The sequence below is a fragment of the Coregonus lavaretus genome (assembly GCF_964263955.1).
Source record: "Coregonus lavaretus genome assembly, contig: HAP1_SCAFFOLD_285, whole genome shotgun sequence".
In the NCBI taxonomy this organism is placed as follows: domain Eukaryota; kingdom Metazoa; phylum Chordata; class Actinopteri; order Salmoniformes; family Salmonidae; genus Coregonus; species Coregonus lavaretus.
Genome location: NW_028158101.1, coordinates 546,771 through 569,377, shown reverse-complemented (window position 1 = coordinate 569,377; position 22,607 = coordinate 546,771). Strand labels below are relative to the sequence as shown.

The 22,607-nt window shown below is 43.1% G+C and overlaps 1 protein-coding gene across 1 annotated transcript in view; it reads left to right on the top strand.

Annotated features, from left to right (window-relative positions):
* The first annotated feature begins 4,626 nt into the window (after positions 1-4,626).
* LOC311124434 (FERM, ARHGEF and pleckstrin domain-containing protein 1-like) overlaps positions 4,627-22,607 on the top strand; it is a 122,889-nt gene continuing 104,908 nt past the window's right edge. Inside the window, exons 1-2 of the mRNA XM_084198583.1 lie at positions 4,627-4,751; positions 15,203-15,399. Coding sequence (XP_084054709.1) covers positions 15,229-15,399 — 171 coding nt within the window. The 5' untranslated portion in view covers positions 4,627-4,751; positions 15,203-15,228. The remainder of the gene's footprint in view (positions 4,752-15,202; positions 15,400-22,607) is intronic.

The window sequence follows — 22,607 nt, the reverse complement described above, 5'->3', positions numbered from 1 at the left end:
ACCTACCAGGGTAGTTACAAACAGCACAGGAATTAAATCATCAACATGTATTGATCACATCTTTACTAATGCTGCAGAAATGTGCTTTAAAGCAGTATCCAGATCCATCGGATGTAGTGATTCCAATATAGCAGCCATATCTAGGAAAACCAAAGTTCCAAAGGCTGGGCCTAACATTGTGTATAAGAGGTCATACAATAAGTTTTGAAGTGATTCCTATGTTGTTGATGTAAATAATATTTGTTGGTCTGTGGTGTGTAATGAGGAGCAAACAGACGCTGCACTTGACACATTTGTGAAATTGCTTATTCCAGATACTAATAAGCATGCACCCATTAAGACAATGACTGTAAAAACTGTTAAATCCCTGTGGATTGATGAGGAATTGAAAAATGGTATGGTTGAGAGGGATGAGGCAAAAGGAATGGCAAATAAGTCTGGCTGCAAAACCGATTGGCAAACGTATTGCAAATTGAGAAATCATGTGAATAAACTAAATAAAAAGAAGAAGAAACTACACTATGAAAGAAAGATAAATGACATAAATGACAGTAAAAAGCTTTGGAGCAGCTTAGATGAAATTTTGAGGAAAAAGGCAAACTCTATCATTCATTGAATCAGATGGCTTATTCATCACAAAACCGACTGATATTGCCAACTACTTTAATGATTTTTTCATTGGCAATATTAGCAAACTTAGGCATGACATGCCAGTAACAAACGCTGACACTACACATCCAAGTTTATCTGACCAAATTATGAAAGACAAGCATTGTAATTTTGAATTCCGTAAAGTGACTGTGGAAGAGGTGAAAAAAGTATTGTTGTCTATCAACAATGACAAGCCACCGGGGTCTGACAACGTGGTTGGCAAATTACTGAGGATAATAGTGGATGATATTTTGCCCTCCTATTTGCCATATTTTCAATTTAAGCCTACTAGAAGGTGTGTGCCCCCAGGAAGCAAAAGTCATTGCGCTACCTAAGAATAGTAATGCCCTCTTTACTGGCTCAAATAGCTGACCAATCAGCCTGTTACCAACCCTTAGTAAACTTTTTGAAAAAATTGTGTTTGACCAGATACATTGCTATTTTACAGTAAACAAATTGACAACAGACTTTCAGCACGCTTATAAGGAAGGACATTCAACAAGCATAGCACAAATGACTGATGATTGGATGAGAGAAATTAATGAAAAAAATATTGTGGGGCTGTTTTGTAAGACTTCAATGCGGCTTTTGACATTATCGATCGATCATAGTCTGCTGCTGGAAAAACATTGGTGTTATGGCTTTACACCCCCTGCTATATTGTGGATAAAGAGTTACCTGTCTAATAGAACACAGAGGGTGTTCTTTAATGGAAGCCTCTCCAACATCATCCAGGTAGAATCAGGAATTCCCCAGGGCAGCTGTCTAGGCCCATTACTTCTTTCAATCTTTAGTAATGACATGCCACTGGCTTTGAGTAAAGCCAGTGTGTCTATGTATGCAGATGACTCAACACTACACGTCAGCTACTACAGCAACTGAAATGACTGCAACACTTAACAAAGAGCTGCAGTTAGTTTCATAGTGGGTGGTAAGGAATAAGTTAGTCCTAAATATTTCTAAAACTAAAAGCATTGTATTTGGGACAAGTCATTCACTAAACCGTAAACCTCAACTAAATATTGTAATAAATATTGTGGAAATTGAGCAAGTTAAGGTGACTAAACTGCTTGGAGTAACCCTGGATTGTAAACTGTCATGGTCAAAACATATTGATACAACAGTAGCTAAGATAGGGAGAAGTCTGTCCATAATAAAGCGCTGATCTACCTTCTTAACAGCACTATCAACAAGGCAGGTCCTACATGCCCTAGTTTTGTCGCACCTGGACTAATGTTCAGTCGTGTGGTCAGGTGCCACAAAAAGGGACTTAGGTCAATTGCAATTGTCTCAGAACAGGGCAGCCCGGCTGGCCCTTGGATGTACACAGAGAGCTAACATTAATAAGATGCATGTCAATCTCTCCTGGCTCAAAGTGGAAGAGAGATTGACTTCATCACTACTTGTATTTGTGAGAGGTATTGACATGTTGAATGCACCGAGCTGTCTGTTTGAACTACTGGCACATAGATTGGACACCCATGCTTACCCCACAAGACATGCCACAAGAGGTCTCTTCACAGTCCCCAAATCCAGAACAGACTATGGGAGGCGCACAGTACTACATAGAGCCATGACTACATGAAACTCTATTCCACATCAAGTAACTGATGCAAGCAGTAAAATTAGATTTAAAAAAACAGATAAAAATACACCTTATGGAATAGCGAGGACTGTGAAGCAACACAAACATAGGCACAGACACATGCATACACATACATGATAACATACGCACTATACACACACGTACACATGGATTTTGTATTGTAGATTTGTGGTAGTGGTGGAGTAGGGGCAGCAGCTAATGGGGATCCATAATAAATACAAAATACAAATACCATACTGAGGAGTTCAGTGACTTTCAATGTGGCCCTGTCATAGGATGCCATCTTTCCAACAACTCAGTTTGTCACATTTCTGTCCTGCTAGAGCTGCCCCAGTCAACCGTAAGTGCTGTTATTGTGAAGTGGAAACATCTAGAAGCAACAACGGCTCAGCCGCGAAGTGGTAGGCCGCACAAGCTCACAGAACGGGACCACCGAGTGCTGAAGTGCGTAGCACATAAAAATCTTGATCTCTCATGAAATGGGTTTCCATGGCCGCACACAAGCCTAAGATCACCATGCGCAATGCCAAGCATCGGCTGGAGTGGTGTAAAGTTTGCCGCCATTGGACTCTGGAGCAGTGGAAACGCGTTCTCTGGACTGATAAATCACACTTCACCATCTGGCAGTCCGACGGCCTAATCTGGGTTTGGCGGATGCCAGGAGAATGCTACCTGCCCCAATGCATAGTGCCAACTGTAAAGTTTGGAATAATGTTCTGGGGCTGTTTTTCATGGTTCGGTCTAGGCCTCTTAGTTCATTCTAGACGATTCTATGCTTCAAACTTTGTGGCAATAGTTTGGGGAAGGCCCTTTCCTGTTTAAGCATGACAATGCCCCCGTGTACAAAGCGAGGTCCATCGAGACCAGTGTGGAAGAACTTGACTGACCTGCACAGAGCCCTGACCTCAACCCCATTGGAACGCCGACTGTGAGCCAGGCCTAATCGCTCCAACATCAGTGCCCGACCTCACTAATGCTCTTGTGGCTGAATGGAAGCAAGTCCCCGCAGCAATGTTCCAACAATTAGTGGAAAGCCTTCCCAGAAGAGTGGAGGCTGTTATAGCAGCAAAGGGGGGAACCAACTCCATTTTAATGCCCATGATTTTGGAATTAGATGTTCAATGAGCAGGTGTCCACATTCTTTTGGTCAGATAGTGTATGTAATGTTACATTAGAAGTATTAATATATGTAATGTTACGTTACAAGTGTTTATAGAATACTTATAGAATACTTTATAGAAGTATTGGAGGGTTATTTTGCGGCGCCATGTTTTCCTTTCCTCCTTTCATTTTTATTTTTGTATCCCAACATGTAATGTGATGACCACACACTCCTGCACAGTAGGTGGCGGCATACACAAACAAAATGTGCGAAGGCCATGATACCAAAGAAGAGGGGGGGACGTTCACAAAGTATATAAAACAAATATTTGGTCTTAAGCCCACGAATGCAATCGTCAATGATTAGGCCTCTCACCAGTTATATTCAATAAATCCTGCAATTATTTTGGAAATCATCCAGCCTGTGACTACCTTACACCTCTCTTGGCCGTGAGACACGGTACTCGTTGACAATAAACACTGTATTCTACTCACCTTGCACTGAAATGCAATGAACTTCGTAAATGAGTGAATAATAACTTGAATATGAAGTAGTCCTAAGAGGGTTAGAGCTATGGGTTACGGCTGGGCTGTGTAGAGTATGCCGAACGTTGGGAACCGAATTGCATCTGTGAATGAGCCGTTCATTTGGCTTCTGTTACTGCTGCTTTTTGAGCTCCAGAAAAACGATTATCTGCAGATAAATTATAAAAACATGATCTGATTGTTATTCCTCACTGCAGGAACACTAGATACTAAGGATACATTTTTGTTGCAGGCCATCTAATAATTTGGTCAGGTAAAAATGTATTTGAACTCACATGTCACGATCTAACATAACGGCAGGAAACTATGTAGGCTTTACTTCAGATATTTGCTATTTTGAAATGGTGCTGTTAAGCGCTACTGAACGAAGAACCATTTGGGAGCCAAATGAACGGCCCTTTTAGCTGTACGGAGCCAAATGAGCCGCCTCAGTGAAAAGACTCGGAATGCGCATCACTACTGTGCTGGGCTTTGTAGGCCTAGGCCTAATTTAGCCTATGTCCCATATTCTACAGCTAGATGGAGCTATGTGGCTATAATACAATTTATTTGGCAAGGAATGCGCTGCAAGTAGTTGCAATGCTTTGCACAATAGCTGGAGGCACTGCGCCTCCTTTAATAGCTGGAGTAACAAACCAAGAGAGGTCTGCCACTAATTTCAACGTAATCCTGTCAATCGCACAGTCTTCCGACATGGCGAACACGAAGGAGCTGCTCGCCGGAGAAGCCAGCATCTGAACTCCATTTGGTTCCATGGAAGCAGATTGAACTGCGTCTGGAAGTGGATGTAAAGGTCTTTCGTCAATTGGGAAATATACACGTGAATTATCCACATTTTCAAGACTGGGTAAGATTTAATGCCGTTCGTTTCCCTATGTGCAAAACGGCAGTGTGCAACTTGTTTCAGAAGATTAGAGATAAATCGTAGAACTATCCCCAGTTGCCTTGGATTTTGAAGCATGAAGAATGTTAACATTATGCTTCACCCGATAGTTATCGCAGATAGTTATAAATCGTTATTACAATCAAGTAGTCAATGAATGGAAGATTTAACCGTGTTTTTGCCCCGTGGTTCTTGATAGGTAGGCTATTTTACGACCGAGAGTGGTGATAAAAAAGCAGTAGTCATCCACTACATCCGATGTACAAGACCAAAATTGAATGGGATAACATCTCATGACCATAGACCATAGCCTTCATACAATAATTTTGTCATGAAGAATGGGTGTTGGATATGCGGCATTTACATAGCCATCCCCCATAAGGTTTGCAATTTAAATGGCAACATGTCATCAGCGAGAGTTCATTGTTACTTTGTTACCCTTGAGGGTTGTTAGTTGCTGGTCAGTTGAGTGCAGGCTGTGAATTTGTGTCACAGCATGCGTTGTAGCCCATCAATGTCCAATGTTTAGGCTACTGTACTCTAACCTACAGTATGGTGTGTGCGTAAAATGTGATAAGGACTATGATCAATATCCATTTCCCCAATAATCCAGTAACTTTCTTGTTCTCTCAATATTTATTTATTTTACCTTTATTTAACTAGGCAAGTCAGTTAAAAACAAATTATTATTTACAATGACGGCCTACCCCGGCCAAACCCGGACGACGCTGGTCCAATTGTGCACCGCCCTATGGGACTCCCAATCACCACCGGATTGTGATACAGCCTGGAATCGAACCAGGGTCTGTAGTGACGCCTCTAGCACTGAGATGCAGTGTCTTAGACCGCTGTGGCAATGAAAAATACATAGCCTGAAAGCTGTTTGTTTATTTTATATGGTGTGCATAAATTGCCTGTTTCCATATTGGTTCAATTTGATATTCCAAATATGCGCTTGTCAAGACTTCTGATTTTATGTGATTTTACCAGAAAGATTGCGATAATATGACTCACCAAACTGTCAAACAGTCACCCCTCCCCCAAATGTACAGTCATTAACAATCTTGTATTGTGGAGAAGGCATACTAGTGTTCTGTTATTTGATCGATCCTATAGGAACCACAGTTATACAGGGCTTTCATTTTTGCCCTGGTGTGGGGGTCAAACATAATTTCAGAATTATGGGTATATTTCTTGAAATCATGTTCTATCATGCAAACCCCCTTTAACACATAACTTACAATGGCATGATGGTATTCAAATTAGAAATTGAAATTCGGCTCCAATATGAGAGCCACAGCCAGGTATTAATGTCTGTGGAGCTTGAAGCATGTTGCTGAATCCAGTCGAAATGGGAGTGGATTTTCACCACGTCTCAGGCAGACCGTTGGCTGAACTACACCATCCTCAAGTCATTCAGCCGGCTGTAATCAAATCCAGCTGTGCAGTTGCAGAAATGGTGCCTGCATGTGTTGGACTGCTCTGAAGGGCTCCGTGTGCTCCTGCTGCCTACAGATAGAGAAGCCTCTGTTACAGCCAAAACTGCCTGCCAGAGCCAGCAGCCACAGCACTATTTTACGCCATTGTGGGGAATTTCAAGCAGACAAGTTCAAAGCCAGGGTAAATCACCCTGTGAATATATATATATATATATATTTTAAATATGTTCCCCTGGCGTTGTATGCTATAGTGTCCATTCCTGAGCTAGCATACCATTAGTATGACACAGCCCGGCTGTCTTCCACAGTAACAACATAGTAGTAACAGAGCTGTGACTGTGAGTTGCACTAAGCCAAAGACTACCTTCTTATGCAGAGGGACACGTACTGTATGGCAACACGTGGCAGACTGGCCGTTGATTCATGAGCTTGGGGGCAGGGAAGCCCTGGGTCTCTCTATTCTCATAGCCCTGGGTCTCTCTATTCTCATAGCCCTGGGTCTCTCTATTCTCATAGCCCTGGGTCTCTCTATTCTCATAGCCCTGGGTCTCTCTATTCTCATAGCCCCGGGTCTCTCTATTCTCATAGCCCCGGGTCTCTCTATTCTCATAGCCCTGGGTCTCTCTATTCTCATAGCCCTGGGTCTCTCTATTCTCATAGCCCTGGGTCTCTCTATTCTCATAGCCCTGGGTCTCTCTATTCTCATAGCCCTGGGTCTCTCTATTGTCATAGCCCTGGGTCTCTCTATTCTCATAGCCCTGGGTCTCTCTATTCTCATAGCCCTGGGTCTCTCTATTCTCATAGCCCTGGGTCTCTCTACTCTCATAGCCCTGGGTCTCTCTATTCTCATAGCACTGGGTCTCACTATTGTTTGGAGAGTATTGTTCCAGTATTTATGGGTTATGAGCCAAGGGTTTTCATTCCCATATTAAAATCCTTATTTTGACGTCCCCCTTCATGGTTTCTGTTGAAGGGGACAACTCACAGACGTGCTTGGACTGCATGCTTATCTCTATTCACTTGTGACATCAGTAGCAATGGTTTAAATCTCCCCAAGCCAACAGTGTCTTCCCTCCCACTCATGTGACCCCTTAGCTGGAACATTCTAACAGCACTCCACTCTCACCCAGCCCATGACAGTGTATATTATGGACATGTGCAGCTGAAATCTAACACAAATGTTATTAAATGAACTGAGAAATTACACAAATCTTTACAAAAATCTTAATTTTCTTTCTCTTCAGGGTTTATATCACATATAGCCCATGTTGCTTTTGGTTTCCCATCTTTGTTTGGCTTCAAACCCCCAAGCGAGGTCAACCGTTTTATCCTCAATTTACCAGCTCTTGATGTGTTGGCCAAATTCAACTGTCTTTATATGCAACACTGAGCTAAATTTGAATCTGAACTTTGAACATTGTGCCCCTCTGCTCCTTCAGCAGTCAGTGAGCCACTTTAGTGTCTGAATAAGAGCTGCCCCCGCCTTCACCACGCTCCAATGCCCCAGTTGGTGAGGTCTACAGATGACATCAGCAGGCTGGAATGTGTGATAAACAGAGAATGAAGCAGGACATCTAGGTGTGGATTGTCCTGCTTCTGCTACCTAAACCCAGAATGAATGCTCCTGTAACTGGTCAAAACACATTCCACCACCTGGAGATAGTAATTCATTGACTAGATCCACACAGCCCTGATGGTATGTCCTTATTAGCAGCTGGATGTCTGTGAACCTGGGGCATTCTCTCTCTCTCGCTCGGTTGCTTCTCACTATCTCTACTGTTTTGTAGTTCACTCACTCTTTCTGCCAGTGTTCCAACGCTATAGATAATTTGTACAAACAAGTCCCTTCTCTTGCTGATTGTTGTCATCATATATTGATGGGTTTGCCTTTTGGAAGTTCTTACAGAGTCAGTGATGTCACACATGCAGCTAACATAAATATATGGCAATGTCGTAGCCGGCCGCGACCGGGAGACCCATGGGGCGGCGCACAATTGGCCCAGCATCGTCTAGGGTATTGGTGGGAATTGCCGGCAGGGGATGTAGCTCAGTTGGTAGAGCATGGCGTTTGCAACGCCAGGGTTGTGGGTTTGATTCCCACGGGGGGTATGAAAAAAAAAATATATATATATATAAATAAATAAATAAATAAATAAATAAAAATATGTAAGTCGCTCTGGATAAGAGCGTCTGCTAAATGACTAAAATGTAAATGTAAATGTCTGATCTACTCAAAATTACAACAAACTAATTGCAGCATTACCGCAAAAATGGAAGAGGCAAGTGGAAGGGGGAGAAAGTAAGGAACTTGTCTGTCGGCCCTGCATTAAAGACCAAAATTGATTAAAGAAAATTGTGATAAGTAAAAAGTATACCAGTTTCATTTAAGGACCAACAAATTGACAGCTGTTCCATATAGATTGCAAATTAGTTGGGAAGAGATTTTAGATGTACCGATTCCATGGGACATGGACAATGCATTCAAAACTATTTAAATGTAGGTTTTTACCAGCTTCACCTGGAATGCTTTTCCAACAGTCTTGAAGGAGTTCCCACATATGCTGAGCACTTGTTGGCTGCTTTTCCTTCACTCTGCCGTCCGACTCATCGCAAACCATCTCAATTGGGATGAGGTCGGGGGGTTGTGGAGGCCAGGTCATCTGATGCAGCACTCCATCACTCTCCTTCTTGGTAAAATAGCCCTTACACAGCCTGGAGGTGTGTTGGGTCGTTGTCCTTTTGAAAAACAAATTATAGTCCCACTAAGCCCAAACCAGATGGGATGGCGTATCGCTGCAGAATGCTGTGGTAGCCATGCTGGTTAAGTGTGCCTTGAATTCTAAATAAATCACAGACAGTGTCACCAGCAAAGCACCCCCACACCATAACACCTCCTCCTCCATGCTTTACGATGGGAACTACAATTGCGGAGATCATCCGTTCACCCCGCGTCTCACAAAGACATGGCAGTTGGAACCAAAAATCTCCAATTTGGACTCCAGATCAAAGGACACATTTCCACCGGTCTAATGTCGATTGCTCGTGTTTCTTGGCCCAAGCAGGTCTCTTCTTCTTAGTGGTGTCCTTTAGTAGTGGTTTCTTTGCAGCAATTCAACCATGAAGGTCTGATTCACACAGTCTCCTCTGAACAGTTGATGTTGAGATGTGTCTGTGACTTTATTTGGGCTGCAATTTCTGAGGCTGGTAACTCTAATGAACTTATCCTCTGCATCAGAGGTAACTCTGGGTCTTCCATTCCTGTGGCCATCCTCATGAGAGCCAGTTTCATCATAGCGCTTGATGGTTTTTGCGACTGCACTTAAATAAACTTTGAAAGTTCATGATGGACTGTCATTTCTCTTTGCCTATTTGAGCTGTTCTTGCCATAATATGGACTTGGTCTTTTACCAAATAGGGCTATCTTCTGTAACCCCCCCCCCCCCTTCTGTAACCCCCCCCCCCCCCCCCCCAACTTAACTGGATTATCTTGGCAAAGGAGGAATGCTCACTAACAGGGTTTTAAATTAATTAATAAGCTTTTTGTGCATATTTAACATTTCTGGGATAACTTTCAAAATTCTTGACATTTTCCGTATTGACTGACCTTCATGTCTTAAAGTAATGATGGACTGTCATTTCTTTTTGCTTATTTGAGCTGTTCTTGCCATAATATGGACTTGGTATTTTACCAAATAGGGCTAGCTTCTGTATACCACCCCTACCTTGTCACAACACAAGTGATTGGCTCAAACGCAATAAGAGGAAAGAAATACCACAAATGTACTTTAACAAGGCACACCTGTTAATTGAAATGCATTCCAGGTGACTACCTCATGGAGCTGGTTGAGAGAATGCCAAGAGTGTGCAAAGCTGTCATGAAGGCAAAGGGTGGCTATTTGAAGAATCTCAAATATAAAATATATTTTGATTTGTTTAACACTTTTGTGGTTAGTACATGATTCCATAAGTGTTATTTCATAGTTTTGATGTCTTCACTATTATTCTACAATGTAGAAAATAGTAAAAATAAAGAAAAACCCTTGAATGAGTAGGTGTTCTAAAACTTTTGACCGGTAGTGTATATAGTATTTATAAGCTGGAAGTAGAAGCGTAAGTGTTGTTGTCAATTAGTTTACTCCAATTAGGGGAGGGGTGGTAGCGTTAGGGGAAAATAAAAAAGGGATATATATATATAGATTTTTTTTATATATATATACACTACCGTTCAAAAGTTTGGGGTCACTTAGAAATGTCCTTGTTTTCGAAAGAAAAGCTTTTTTTTTCTCCATTAAAATAACATCAAATTGATCATAAATACAGTGTAGACATTGTTAATGTTATAAATGGCTAATGTAGCTGGAAATGGCTGATTTTTTTATGGAATATCTACATAGGCATACAGGGGCCCATTATAAGCAACCATCAGTCCTGTGTTCCAATGGCACGTTGTGTTTGATAATCCAAGTTTATCATTTTAAATGGCTAATTGATAATTAGAAAACCCTTTTGCAATTATGTTAGCACAGCTGAAAACTGTTGTGCTGATTAAAGAAGCAATTCAACTGGCCTTCTTGAGACTAGTTGAGTATCTGGAGCATCAGCAATTGTGGATTTGATTACAGGCTCAAAATGGCCAGAAACAAATAACTTTCTTCTGAAACTCGGCAGTCTATTCTTGTTCTGAGAAATGAAGGCTATTCCATGCGAGAAATTGGCAAGAAACTGAAGATCTCGTACAACGCTGTGAACTACTCCCTTCCCAAAACAGCGCAAACTGGCTCTAACCAGAATAGAAAGAGGAGTGGGAGGCCCCGGTGCACAACTGAGCAAGAGGACAAATACATTAGAGTGTCTAGTTTGAGAAACAGACGCCTCACTGGTCCTCAACTGGCAGCTTCATTAAATAGTACCCGTAAAACACCAGTCTCAACGTCAACAGTGAAGAGGCGACTCCAGGATGCTGACCTTCTAGGCAGAGTTTCAAAGAAAAAGCCATATCTCAGACTGCCCAATAAAAAGAAAATATTAAGATGGGCAAAAGAACGCAGACACTGGACAGAGGAAGATTGGAAAAAAAGTGTTATGGACAGACAAATCAAAGTTTGGGGTGTTCGGATCACAAAGAATAACATTTTTGAGATGCAGACCAAATGAAAGATGCTGGATGCCATCTGTCAAGCATGGTGGAGGCAATGTGATGGTCTGGGGGTGCTTTGGTGATGGTAAAGTGGGAGATTTGTACAGGGTAAAAGGGATCTTGAAGAAGGAAGGCTATCACTCCATTTTACAACGCCATGCCATACCCTGTGGACGGCGCTTCAATGGATAAGAGCGTCTGCTAAATGACAAAAATGTAAATGTAAAATGTAGCCAATTTCCTCCTACAACAGGACAATGACCCAAAGCACAGCTCCAAACTATGCAAGAACTATTTAGGGAAGAAGCAGTCAGCTGGTTTTCTGTATATAATGGAGTGGCCAGCACAGTCACCGGATCTCAACCCTATTGAGCTGTTGTGGGAGCAGCTTGACCGTATGGTACGTAAGAAGTGCCCCTCAAGCCAATCCAACTTGTGGGAGGTGCTTCAGGAAGCATGGGGTGAAATCTCTTCAGATTACCTCAACAATGCCAAAGGTCTGCAAGGCTGTAATTGCTGCAAATGGAGGATTCTTTGACGAAAGCAAAGTTTGAAGGACACCATTATTATTTCTATTAAAAATCATTATTTCTAACCTTGTCAATGGCTATATTTCCTATTCAAACTAATTTCATGTATGTTTTCATGGAAAACAAGGACATTTCTAAGTGACCCCAAACTTTTGAACGGTAGTGTATTTACCAAAAATATATATGGGGGGATTGGTAATGATGCAGACAATTACATTGATGGATGCCACAATCCATCTGCAATATTAAAGCTGATCTACTCCTAAAGAAAAAACAAGTCAGTTCCCAGCTAGCGCATAACGTTCTGAGAACCATATGTTTCTTAAAGCTTGATGAGAGCGCATACAACCTGCCTGGAACGTTTTCTATCTATAGGTTTCCTCATGGTTCTATTGAAAGTCGTCCAAAAAGTTATACTTTTGAATCATCTGTCCATAGAACGTTCTTCCAAGAGTCTTGATGATCATCCAGGTGCTTTTTGGCAAACTTGAGTCAACTTTTTGAACGAGATGGGTCCCATTATGCCTGGCGAAAACCAAACACTGCATTCCACAGTAAGAACATCATTCCAAAGGTCAAGCATGGTGGTGGTGGTGTGATGGTTAGGGGATGCTTTGCTGCTTCAGGACCTGGACGACTTGCCTTAATAGAAGGAACCATGAATTCTGCTCTGTATCAGAGAATTCTACAGGAGAATGTCAGACCATCCGTCTGTGAGCTGAAGCTGAAACGCAGCTGGGTCATGCAGCAAGACAATGATCCAAAACACACAAAACGCACAATCAAGTCTACATGAAAATTGCTAAAAAGCAACAAATTGGAAGTTTTGGAATGGCCTAGTCAAAGTCCAGACCTAATCCTAATTGAGATGTTGTGGCAGGACTTGAAACGAGCAGTTCATGCTTGAAAACCCACACGTCACTGAGTTAAAGCATTTCTGCATGGAAGAGTGGGCCAAAATTCCTCCACAGCGACGTGAGAGACTGATCAACAACTACAGGAAGCATTTGGTTGGAGTCATTGCAGCTAAAGGTGGCACAACCAGTTATTGAGTGTAAGGGGGCAATTACTTTTTCACACAGGGGAATTGGGTGTTGCATAACTTTGTTTATGAAATAAATATGTCATTGTTGTGTTATTTGTTCCCTTTATCTAATATTAGGTTTTGGTTGAAGATCTGATAACATTCAGTATCACAAATATGCAAAAGTAGAGAAAATTAGAAAGAGGGCAAATACTTTTTCATAGCACTGTACATTCCATTCTCAGCATCAACAAAACTCTATCTTCTTAAGTGTGTTCAGGTGTGTTGGCCGCGCCCACTAATTGGACACACCTGATCTTAATGAGTGCTTGTTTCCTTTTAAATTGGGTCTGTTTGAATAGACTAAAATGAACAGCTTTGTATGAGTTTAAAAAAACATGGCATGCTAGCACCATCCTGGTGGCGCAGAGGATTAATTCCATGCATAGAGAGCAGAAGATCATAGGTTTGAATCTCATTGACACTGTGCCGCAAAAAAAATGAATGTTTTTGCATGATTAATGCCTAAGCAAATACATTTCCATGTGTCCTATCTGTGCTTGGAGTTCAAAATAGTTAACCTAAGCTATCCGGGTTATTAAAAGTCTTATTGAAACGTGTTCTCAGAACATTATTTAATTACCTTCAAATAACTTATAATTTCCGTTACGTTAATAAAACTTTCAGGGAACCATAGAAAAACTTTCTCAGAACCTCCCTGCAACCTAAAAATGTATGTTCCCAGAACAGGCAACATTTTCACTTCCTTTCTCATAAAGTTTAAAAAACGTTCCATTTTAACTGTCAGCAAACTTATCCCAGAACCAATGGGAAACCAAAAACGTACATACCCACAACCAAATGTGCTAGCTGGGTTGTTCGACAATTTGATTTTATGGTCTGCCCTTCTGCCCTTGATCAAGGCAGTTAACCCTAAACAACAACTGGTCCCCGGGCGCCGATGACGTGGACGTCGATTAAGGCAGCCCCCCGTACCTCTCTGATTCCGAGGGGTTGGGTTAAATGCAGAAGACACATTTAGGTTGAATGCATTCAGTTGTACAGCTGACTACCCCATTCCCTTTGTTATTCAGTTGTACAACTGACTACCCCATTCCCTTTGTTATTCAGTTGTACAGCTGACTACCCCATTCCCTTTGTTATTCAGTTGTACAGCTGACTACCCCATTCCCTTTGTTATTCAGTTGTACAGCTGACTACCCCATTCCATTTGTTATTCAGTTATACAGCTGACTACCCCATTCCATTTGTTATTCAGTTGTACAGCTGACTACCCCATTCCCTTTGTTATTCAGTTGTACAGCTGACTACCCCATTCCCTTTGTTATTCAGTTGTACAACTGACTACCCCATTCCCTTTGTTATTCAGTTGTACAGCTGACTACCCCATTCCCTTTGTTATTCAGTTGTACAGCTGACTACCCCATTCCCTTTGTTATTCAGTTGTACAGCTGACTACCCCATTCCCTTTGTTATTCAGTTGTACAGCTGACTACCCCATTCCCTTTGTTATTCAGTTGTACAGCTGACTACCCCATTCCCTTTGTTATTCAGTTGTACAACTGACTACCCCATTCCCTTTGTTATTCAGTTGTACAGCTGACTACCCCATTCCCTTTGTTATTCAGTTGTACAGCTGACTACCCCATTCCCTTTGTTATTCAGTTGTACAGCTGACTACCCCATTCCCTTTGTTATTCAGTTGTACAGCTGACTACCCCATTCCCTTTGTTATTCAGTTGTACAGCTGACTACCCCATTCCCTTTGTTATTCAGTTGTACAGCTGACTACCCCATTCCCTTTGTTATTTAGTTGTACAGCTGACTACCCCATTCCCTTTGTTATTCAGTTGCACTTTGAAATCAAGCAACACATTTGTAGAGAGAGGAAACAAATTGCTTCGGCCGAAGGCTACAGTTATCACCCATTAGCTTAGATTACGTTGCTAGTCTGACACAATGTGAACTCTCTCCTCTGGGCCTTCGTCTCCTTTAATGTAATCCACCTCTCCTCTGTTTTCTCCGGGATAGGAGAGAGGGGTCCTACTCCCTAATGCTCAAGTTGAACAATCAATAGTTGAACAGTCAACAGACATGATCTGAACCGCATTATAGCCTGCAAGGTGTGTTTGTGTATGCGCGTGTTAGGGATGTTGTGCAGGAGGTCCCGGGTTTGAGCCCAGTGAGAGACGAGGACGGAACCTACTCTGTTACACATGCGTTAATGTGCGCGTGTATGACGGTCCATTCTGCCTCCCCTGCAGGCTGGACGGTAGCAGGCCAGAGCACCATGGTGGAGCCCAAGCCCAGAGCATCAGCAGCCCAGCGTCTTGGAGCCCAGGAGACCCTGGGTGTCAGCACCCTGGACCCTGGCCGCAGGCCGCCCACCATGCCCCCCGGACGCCATGTCACCATCAAGGTCCACATGTTGGACGACACAGAGGAGGTCTTTGACGTCTCGGTGAGTTCTGGTTGGCTGTCTGTCCTGATTGGCTTATAGTGCAGTGTGTTCAAAGTATAAATATTTCCCATTCTGTTTTTTGTATGTCGAGTGAGAGAATTTAGCATAACAAAATGTTATATCGAAGTGTGCCTTTAAACGGTATCATCCTTTTGTCGTCTTTTTATAGCTTTTCCATTAAAGCAGGAGAGAATTTTGACCCTGACAGCAGCCTGTTGTTAAGGGTTACAGGTTGGCAATGTAACTGTATAAACGTCAAAGTGCTGTATGCATGAATGAGACTGAAGTGGAAAATGTCAGTGCTGGAAAATGTCTGGGTTTTAACCGGCATTGTCAAGATTTCTGACTTTAGCTGTTGGTGTGGTGAATATAGGGTACTGAACTAGTTCTGTGTTTCTTGTTGTATACAACCTCACTAGACAGATGGGAGATCAACTTAAAAGTATTACCCATGTGGGTGTATGGCTTGGGAGGAGAGGTTTAGTTAATGCAGATACCCATTAGTAAATCAGGGCTAATATTCCTGGGTAAATAAGTTAACCCATTTGCGACCAAGCTTTAACTTCCTGACTGATGTCTTGAGATGTTGCTTCAATATATCCACATAATTTTCCTTCCTCATGATGCCATCTATTTTGTGAAGAGCACCAGTCCCTCCTGCAGCAAAGCACCCCCACAGCATGATACTGCCACCCCCGTGCTTCACGGTTGGGATGGTGTTCTTCGGCTTGCAAGCATCCCCCTTTTTCCTCCAAATATAACGATGGTCATTATGGCCAAACAGTTCTATTTTTGTTTCATCAGACCAGAGGACATTTCTCCAAAAAGTATGATCTTTGTCCCCATGTGCAGTTACAAACCGTAGTCTGGCTTTTTTATGGCGGTTTTGGAGCAGTGGCTTCTTCCTTGCTGAGCGGCCTTTCAGGTTATATTGATATAGGACTTGTTTTTACTGTGCATATAGATACTTTTGTACCTGTTTCCTCCAGCATCTTCACAAGGTCCTTTGCTGTTGTTCTGGGATTGATTTGCACCTTTCGCACCAAAGTACGTTCATCTCTAGGAGACAGAACGCGTCTCCTTCCTGAGCGGTATGACGGCTGCGTGGTCCCATGGTGTTTATACTTGCGTACGATTGTTTGTACAGATGAACGTGGTACCTTCAGGCGTTTGGAAATTGCTCCCAAGGATGAACCAGACTTGTGGAGGTCTACAATTTTTTGGGGCTGATTTAATTTTGATTTTCCAATGATGCACTGAGTTTGAAGGTAGGCCTTGAAATACATCCACAGGTACACCTCCAATTGACTCAAATTATGTAAATTAGCCTATCAAAAGCTTCTAAAGCCATGACATCATTTTCTGGAATTTTCCAAGCTGTTTAAAGGCACAGTCAACTTAGTGTATGTAAACGTCTGACTCACTGGAATTGTGATACAGTGAATTATAAGTGAAATAATCTGTCTGTAAACAATTGTTGGAAAAATTACTTGTGTCATGCACAAAGTAGATGTCCTAACCGACTTGCTAAAACTATAGTTTGTTAACAAGAAATGTGTGGAGTGGTTGAAAAACGAGTTTTAATGACTCCAACCTAAGTGTATGTAAACTTCCGACTTCAACTGTATTATGAAAGGTATGGGACCAACTGGTCTGTCTTGGGTATTGTGGTTGTCTCCCGAGTGGCCCAGTGGTCTAAGGCACTGCATCGCAGTGTTAACTGTGCCACTAGAGATCCTGGTTCGAATCCAGGCTCTGTCGCAGCCGGCCGCGACCGGGAGACTCATGGGCGGCGCACAATTGGCCCAGCGTCGTCCAGTGTAGGGGAGGGAATGGCCGGCAGGGATGTAGCTCAGTTGATAGAGCATGGTGTTTGCAATGCCAGGGTTGTGGGTTCGTTTCCCACGGGGGCCAGTATAAAAAAAAAATGTATTCACTAACTGTAAGTCGCTCTGGATAAGAGCGTCTGCTAAATGACTAAAATGTAAATGTTGTGGAAAGGGGACGGTTTGAATGGCCAGAGATCTGCCATGATAAATGGTACTTTTCATTACCAGCCTATTTACCTCTGTGCTTATTAAAGATTCTCTCTGAGATTAGAGCTGCTTGAGATTGCCTTGCTTTGCGAGCCAAATCAGACAATGTATGCAGTACAATATTTTAGCACAACACTAAATCTCAGAATAGGCCTACTCTTGCTTTGAGATTACTGCCTTTCATGTGAAATGTAATCTGCTTGATAATGACTGACTGATGTTCTGAAGACGACAATATAGTTAGGAGATGTATTAAAGAAAGGTAATGAATGCTTTTTGAAATGTGAATGTTAATGTAAGACCTTGAGATTTATCAAACAGACATGCACAGGCAATCACAATATTTCCTGTTGAAATTGACAAAAATAGATTGGTTGTTCTGTACTGTGTTTTCTCCCAGAGTACCTGTCACAGTGTGTTATTACAGTAAGGTATACTCTAGGACCCTGATATAGCCCTTGAACAGGGTGGAGCTTTGATCAAGACTAGGTTATTTTCCTGAGAATAGTCCAACTGGCCTCCCGAGAAGCGCAGCGATCAAAGGCACTGCATCGCAGTGCTGAGGCGCCACTACAGCCCCGGGTTCAATCCCAGGCCAGCCGTGACCGGGAGACCCGTGGGGCGGCGCACAATTGGCCCAGTGTCGTCCGGGTTAGGGGAGGGTTTGGCCGGCAGGGATTTTCTTGTCTCATCGTGCTCTAGCGACTCCTTGTGGCGGACCGGGCGCCTGCAAGCTGACTTCGATCGTCACATTGGTGCGGCTGGCTTCCGGGTTGAGCGAGCGGTGTGTCAAGAAGCAGTGCGGCTTGGCAGGGTTGTGTGTCGGAGGACGCATGGCTTTCGACCTTCGCCTCTCCCGAGTCCGTAGGGGAGTCGCAGCGATGAGACAAAATCGTAACTACGAAATTGGATATCACGAAAAAGGGGTTAAAGTAAAAAGAAATATACAGCATATATATATATATATATATATATATATATATATATATATATATATATATATATATATATATATATATATATATATATATATATATATATATATATATATATATATATATATATACATACATATACATACCAAACAAAATTTGCAATATCTTCTGATGACAGTGCTTCCTGCTGGGAGCGAGATGGGAGGTAGTGAGAGGGAAGAACAAGTGATGATGGAGGGAAATAGATACAGCACACAGAGGACTCATTCAATGGGTATGAATAGAGCCTCGTAGTAGAGATGGGTATGAATACAGCCTCGTAGTAGAGATGCTTGAAATGGACCCTTGTGACCGACAGTGTGGTCAGTATGTTTGACGTTAGCTGCTGGGAAACATTGGCAGGTTCCCAACTGCTGTGTAAAGTCTTGTTCCCACTAGCACGCTGCAAGGCTTCCTGTATTGGCCCTGAGGATCGGCCCTGAGGATCGGCCCTGAGGATCGGCCCTGAGGATCGGCCCTGAGGATCGGCCCTGAGGATCGGCCCTTCAGGGTGCGGTTTCAGCAGTGTGTGTGCTGCTCTCGTGTGTTCTACTACTGTATACTGAGAAGAACTCTCCAAGAGATCTCACATTGAGATTTCATCAGTGAGCTAGCCTAGAATTAATATCGTAATTTAAAGTCACACATCGCCTGTCAGCTAAATTCAGTGTCCTTTGGGTAGGCTGAGTCATTTAATTATCTCAAAGAGTAATTGCTTTTTGTTTTGAGAGACTGTTACTAACTAATTAGGAGGTATATTACTTCTTCCCAGCTCGTAACCAAGAGCTTTAGGTCATGCTGTTGTTCATGCCTGAAGGTCATTAGGAAGTTCTGTCTCTGAATGCCTCAATATTTTAATTTCGCCTTTGGGTTTGTCTCGTTTGAACCAAATATAAGTGTGAACTCTGGAGCCGATACATATGAATGTGAACTCTGGGGCCGATGAATGTGAACTCTGAGGCCGATACATATGAATGTGAACTCTGGGGCCGATACATATGAATGTGAACTCTGGGGCCGATACATATGAATGTGAACTCTGGGGCCGATACATATGAATGTGAACTCTGGGGCCGATACATATGAATGTGAACTCTGGGGCCGATACATATGAATGTGAACTCTGGGGCCGATACATATGAATGTGAACTCTGGGGCCGATACATATGAATGTGAACTCTGGGGCCGATACATATGAATGTGAACTCTGGGGCCGATCCATATGAATGTGAACTCTGGGGCCGATACATATGAATGTGAACGCTGGGGCCGATCCATATGAATGTGAACGCTGGAGCTCATACATCAACCAGTTGCCACCTAGTCTCAGGTGAATTTAAGAGGAGGTGGAGACAACGTGTTTTTCCATTGTAAGCTAAACCGCACCAATTAAAAATGGTAGGAGGGGTAGGCATGCTGATTATGCTACACAGTAGGGGTGACATATTTCTACAAAGGACTCTTTCGTTAGATAGCATTCACATACATTTACCCTTTTCCACTGTGTGGTAGTGGCCCCGTAGACACAGCAGTGTCATGGTGGGTTAGCTGAGCTGTGTTGATGGGTGTTATGACCGCTGCAGGAGACAGCCAGCCAACGCTGATATGAACAGAGGAGACCATACTGCACAGGAGAGAGGAGGGGATGGCCTGCTAACATCAAGCTATTCTCAACGCTCAATTGAACACAGATTCGATATTTTAAATTGCCTCAGCACTGGGGGGGAAGAAATGTCTGACTGTACTCGTGGTACAGGAGTAGACTTCGCCTTGGGGTCTTCCTTAATGGCATCTATTTTGGAAAATCTTTGGTGCATATTTCACTGAGAAAGACAGTAGTCTAAGTAGTCCTTTTGAGTAAACAAAATGGGGGGGGGGGGGGGAGCTGAGAAGACCTCCATGCTCATAAGACCAAAGACCCCCCTCAGCCTTCTTCGTGGACTGGAGTGCTGAACCCTGAATGCTGTCTTTGTGAGGTAAACACCCTGCAGCCTGCAGTGAGTGATGCAGCAATGAGAAGCATGATGTCCAGAACCACTCTCTCCCCAGCCACATTGATGTGCTAGTCTCAAATAGCATTGTGTTGATCAAGACTGGCCAGTCACTGTCTGTCTACTACTTCAGTGTGGTCATGCTGAATGTCCTGGCAACAGTTGCTGTGACAACGATGCCTAAGGCTCGGCAGCATGACTCCTTTTAATTGCATCAATAACTACCTGGAGTCCCCTCCCCTCCCGGGGGGGGGAGGCTTTAGCAGCAGTGATGGTGATGGATTTGATCACTTCAGTAATAAAGGACTGTGATCGCAGCTGCTTTCTCTCCAATAGAGCAGCTCAAGAGGTTTAGGATATTAGTCCCACTGGCCCAATGTCAGGAGGGTTGTTTTCAGACCTTCCAAGACAATTAGATTGTAATGATTGGGTTTTTCATTACAGGAGCATCGAGTTCAGCCAGTGAAAGATGAATCTGTGGTAGGATTTACATTCATAATGACTGAAATGTTTTCTATTGCACTGCTCTGCTTGTAAAAACCTAACCGGTCCTCTGTAAATGGATCCAGCTCCTGTTCCTCTGGTATAAACTTCCAGCCCATCGGACAAGGTATCGTATTGTAGGGAAACAAAAGGGGCATCGGTGTGGGTCACATAACCTGCTGTGGCCCACTAACTGCTCCCACTGACTGGGTAATAAACTGTCATCCCTTGTGGCTGATTCTTCACACCTTGATGAGCACTCTTTTCTGGCCTTATGAAGGCCTGCCGTGTGCACCAACACAGAGCAGAGCAGACCTGAGCAGCCCGGAGATCCGTGATACAAGGAAGGTTTTTGCGGTTTCCATTGCTTGGATGCCCGTGCTTTCCAAATACTGTATATGAAGTAAACATTAGATGAGCCATGTGTTCATGTCTGTAACTGGCCAAATTTGGCTGGCCAGCTATAGCAGAAGACTTTGGACAAATGACCAAAAAAATAATAAAAACAATGTGTTTTTATTAATGATGTTGAATCTGTAGGAGTAGCAATGGTTGTCTTGTTGGCTGTGATGTGTTGGGGTACATGTAGTTGGGGGAAGTGAACGGCGATTGAAGGGAGTGACAGACTGAGAGCACCATTTCTCATTTTTCAGGATAAGAGAAACAGTCAAGCTCTTTTAACCCCAGACACCAAAACCTTCCTGTGATGTTACTGGAGAAAAAAGAATTGCTGGCAGTTAATGTGGAACGTTCCATATGGTTCTCTCTTCTCTCTCTATGTCTGTCCCTCCCCTCACTCACTCTTTCTTTCTGTCTGTCTCTCTATCTGTGCCTGTATATATTGATGTACGTGTGTGTGTTTGTCTGTGTGTGCGTGACTGTGTGTGCGGCGTGTGTGTGTACCCAACTCTCCGTGTCAGTGCCCTACCCCTTCTCCCCTAGCATGAAAAACTACTGTGTTCTCCTTTTAGACCGATACTCAATCCATTAGTCACGCTGTTCTGGTTCTGTGTACCAGCATGTTATAGAGGGGAAAAAGCGAAATAATTCAATAACAAAGCCATATTTGTATTTTTTCAGTTTTAAAGGAGAATTGGGCCATACAGTTTGTCAGCGGCCCACCTAGGTCTCATTCAGACAAGGCTTGACTTACCCTGCTCTTAAGACACCAAGATCACACTAAGTGCACATTTTGTGGATGTTAATACAGCAGAAGCCGTAATGCATTATACAGTACATCAGCAGCATGTTGTTTCATGAACATACTACTAATCACAGTGAAGGGGAAGAAACTTGGCTTTAACCATGTGAACAGCCACACAATCCTAGCTTTAGCTTCTTTCATTTTTTACCCCCTTTTTCTCCCCAATTTCATGATATGCAATTGGTAGTTACAATCTTGTCTCATCGCTGCAACTCCCCAACGGACTCAGGAGAGGCGAAGGTTGAGAGTCATGCGTCCTCCGAAACATGATCTACCAAACCGCGCTGCTTCTTCACACACTGCACGCTTAACCCGGAAGCCAGCCGCACCAATGTGTCGGAGGAAACACCTTCCAACTGACAACCGAAGTCAGCTTGCAGGCACCCGGCCCGCCACAAGGAGTCGCTAGAGCACGCTGAGCCAAGGAAATCCCCCCGGACCAAACCCTCCCCTAACCCGGACGACGCGGGGCCAATTGTGTGCCGCCCCATGGGCGAACCCGATACAGTGCCTTAGACCA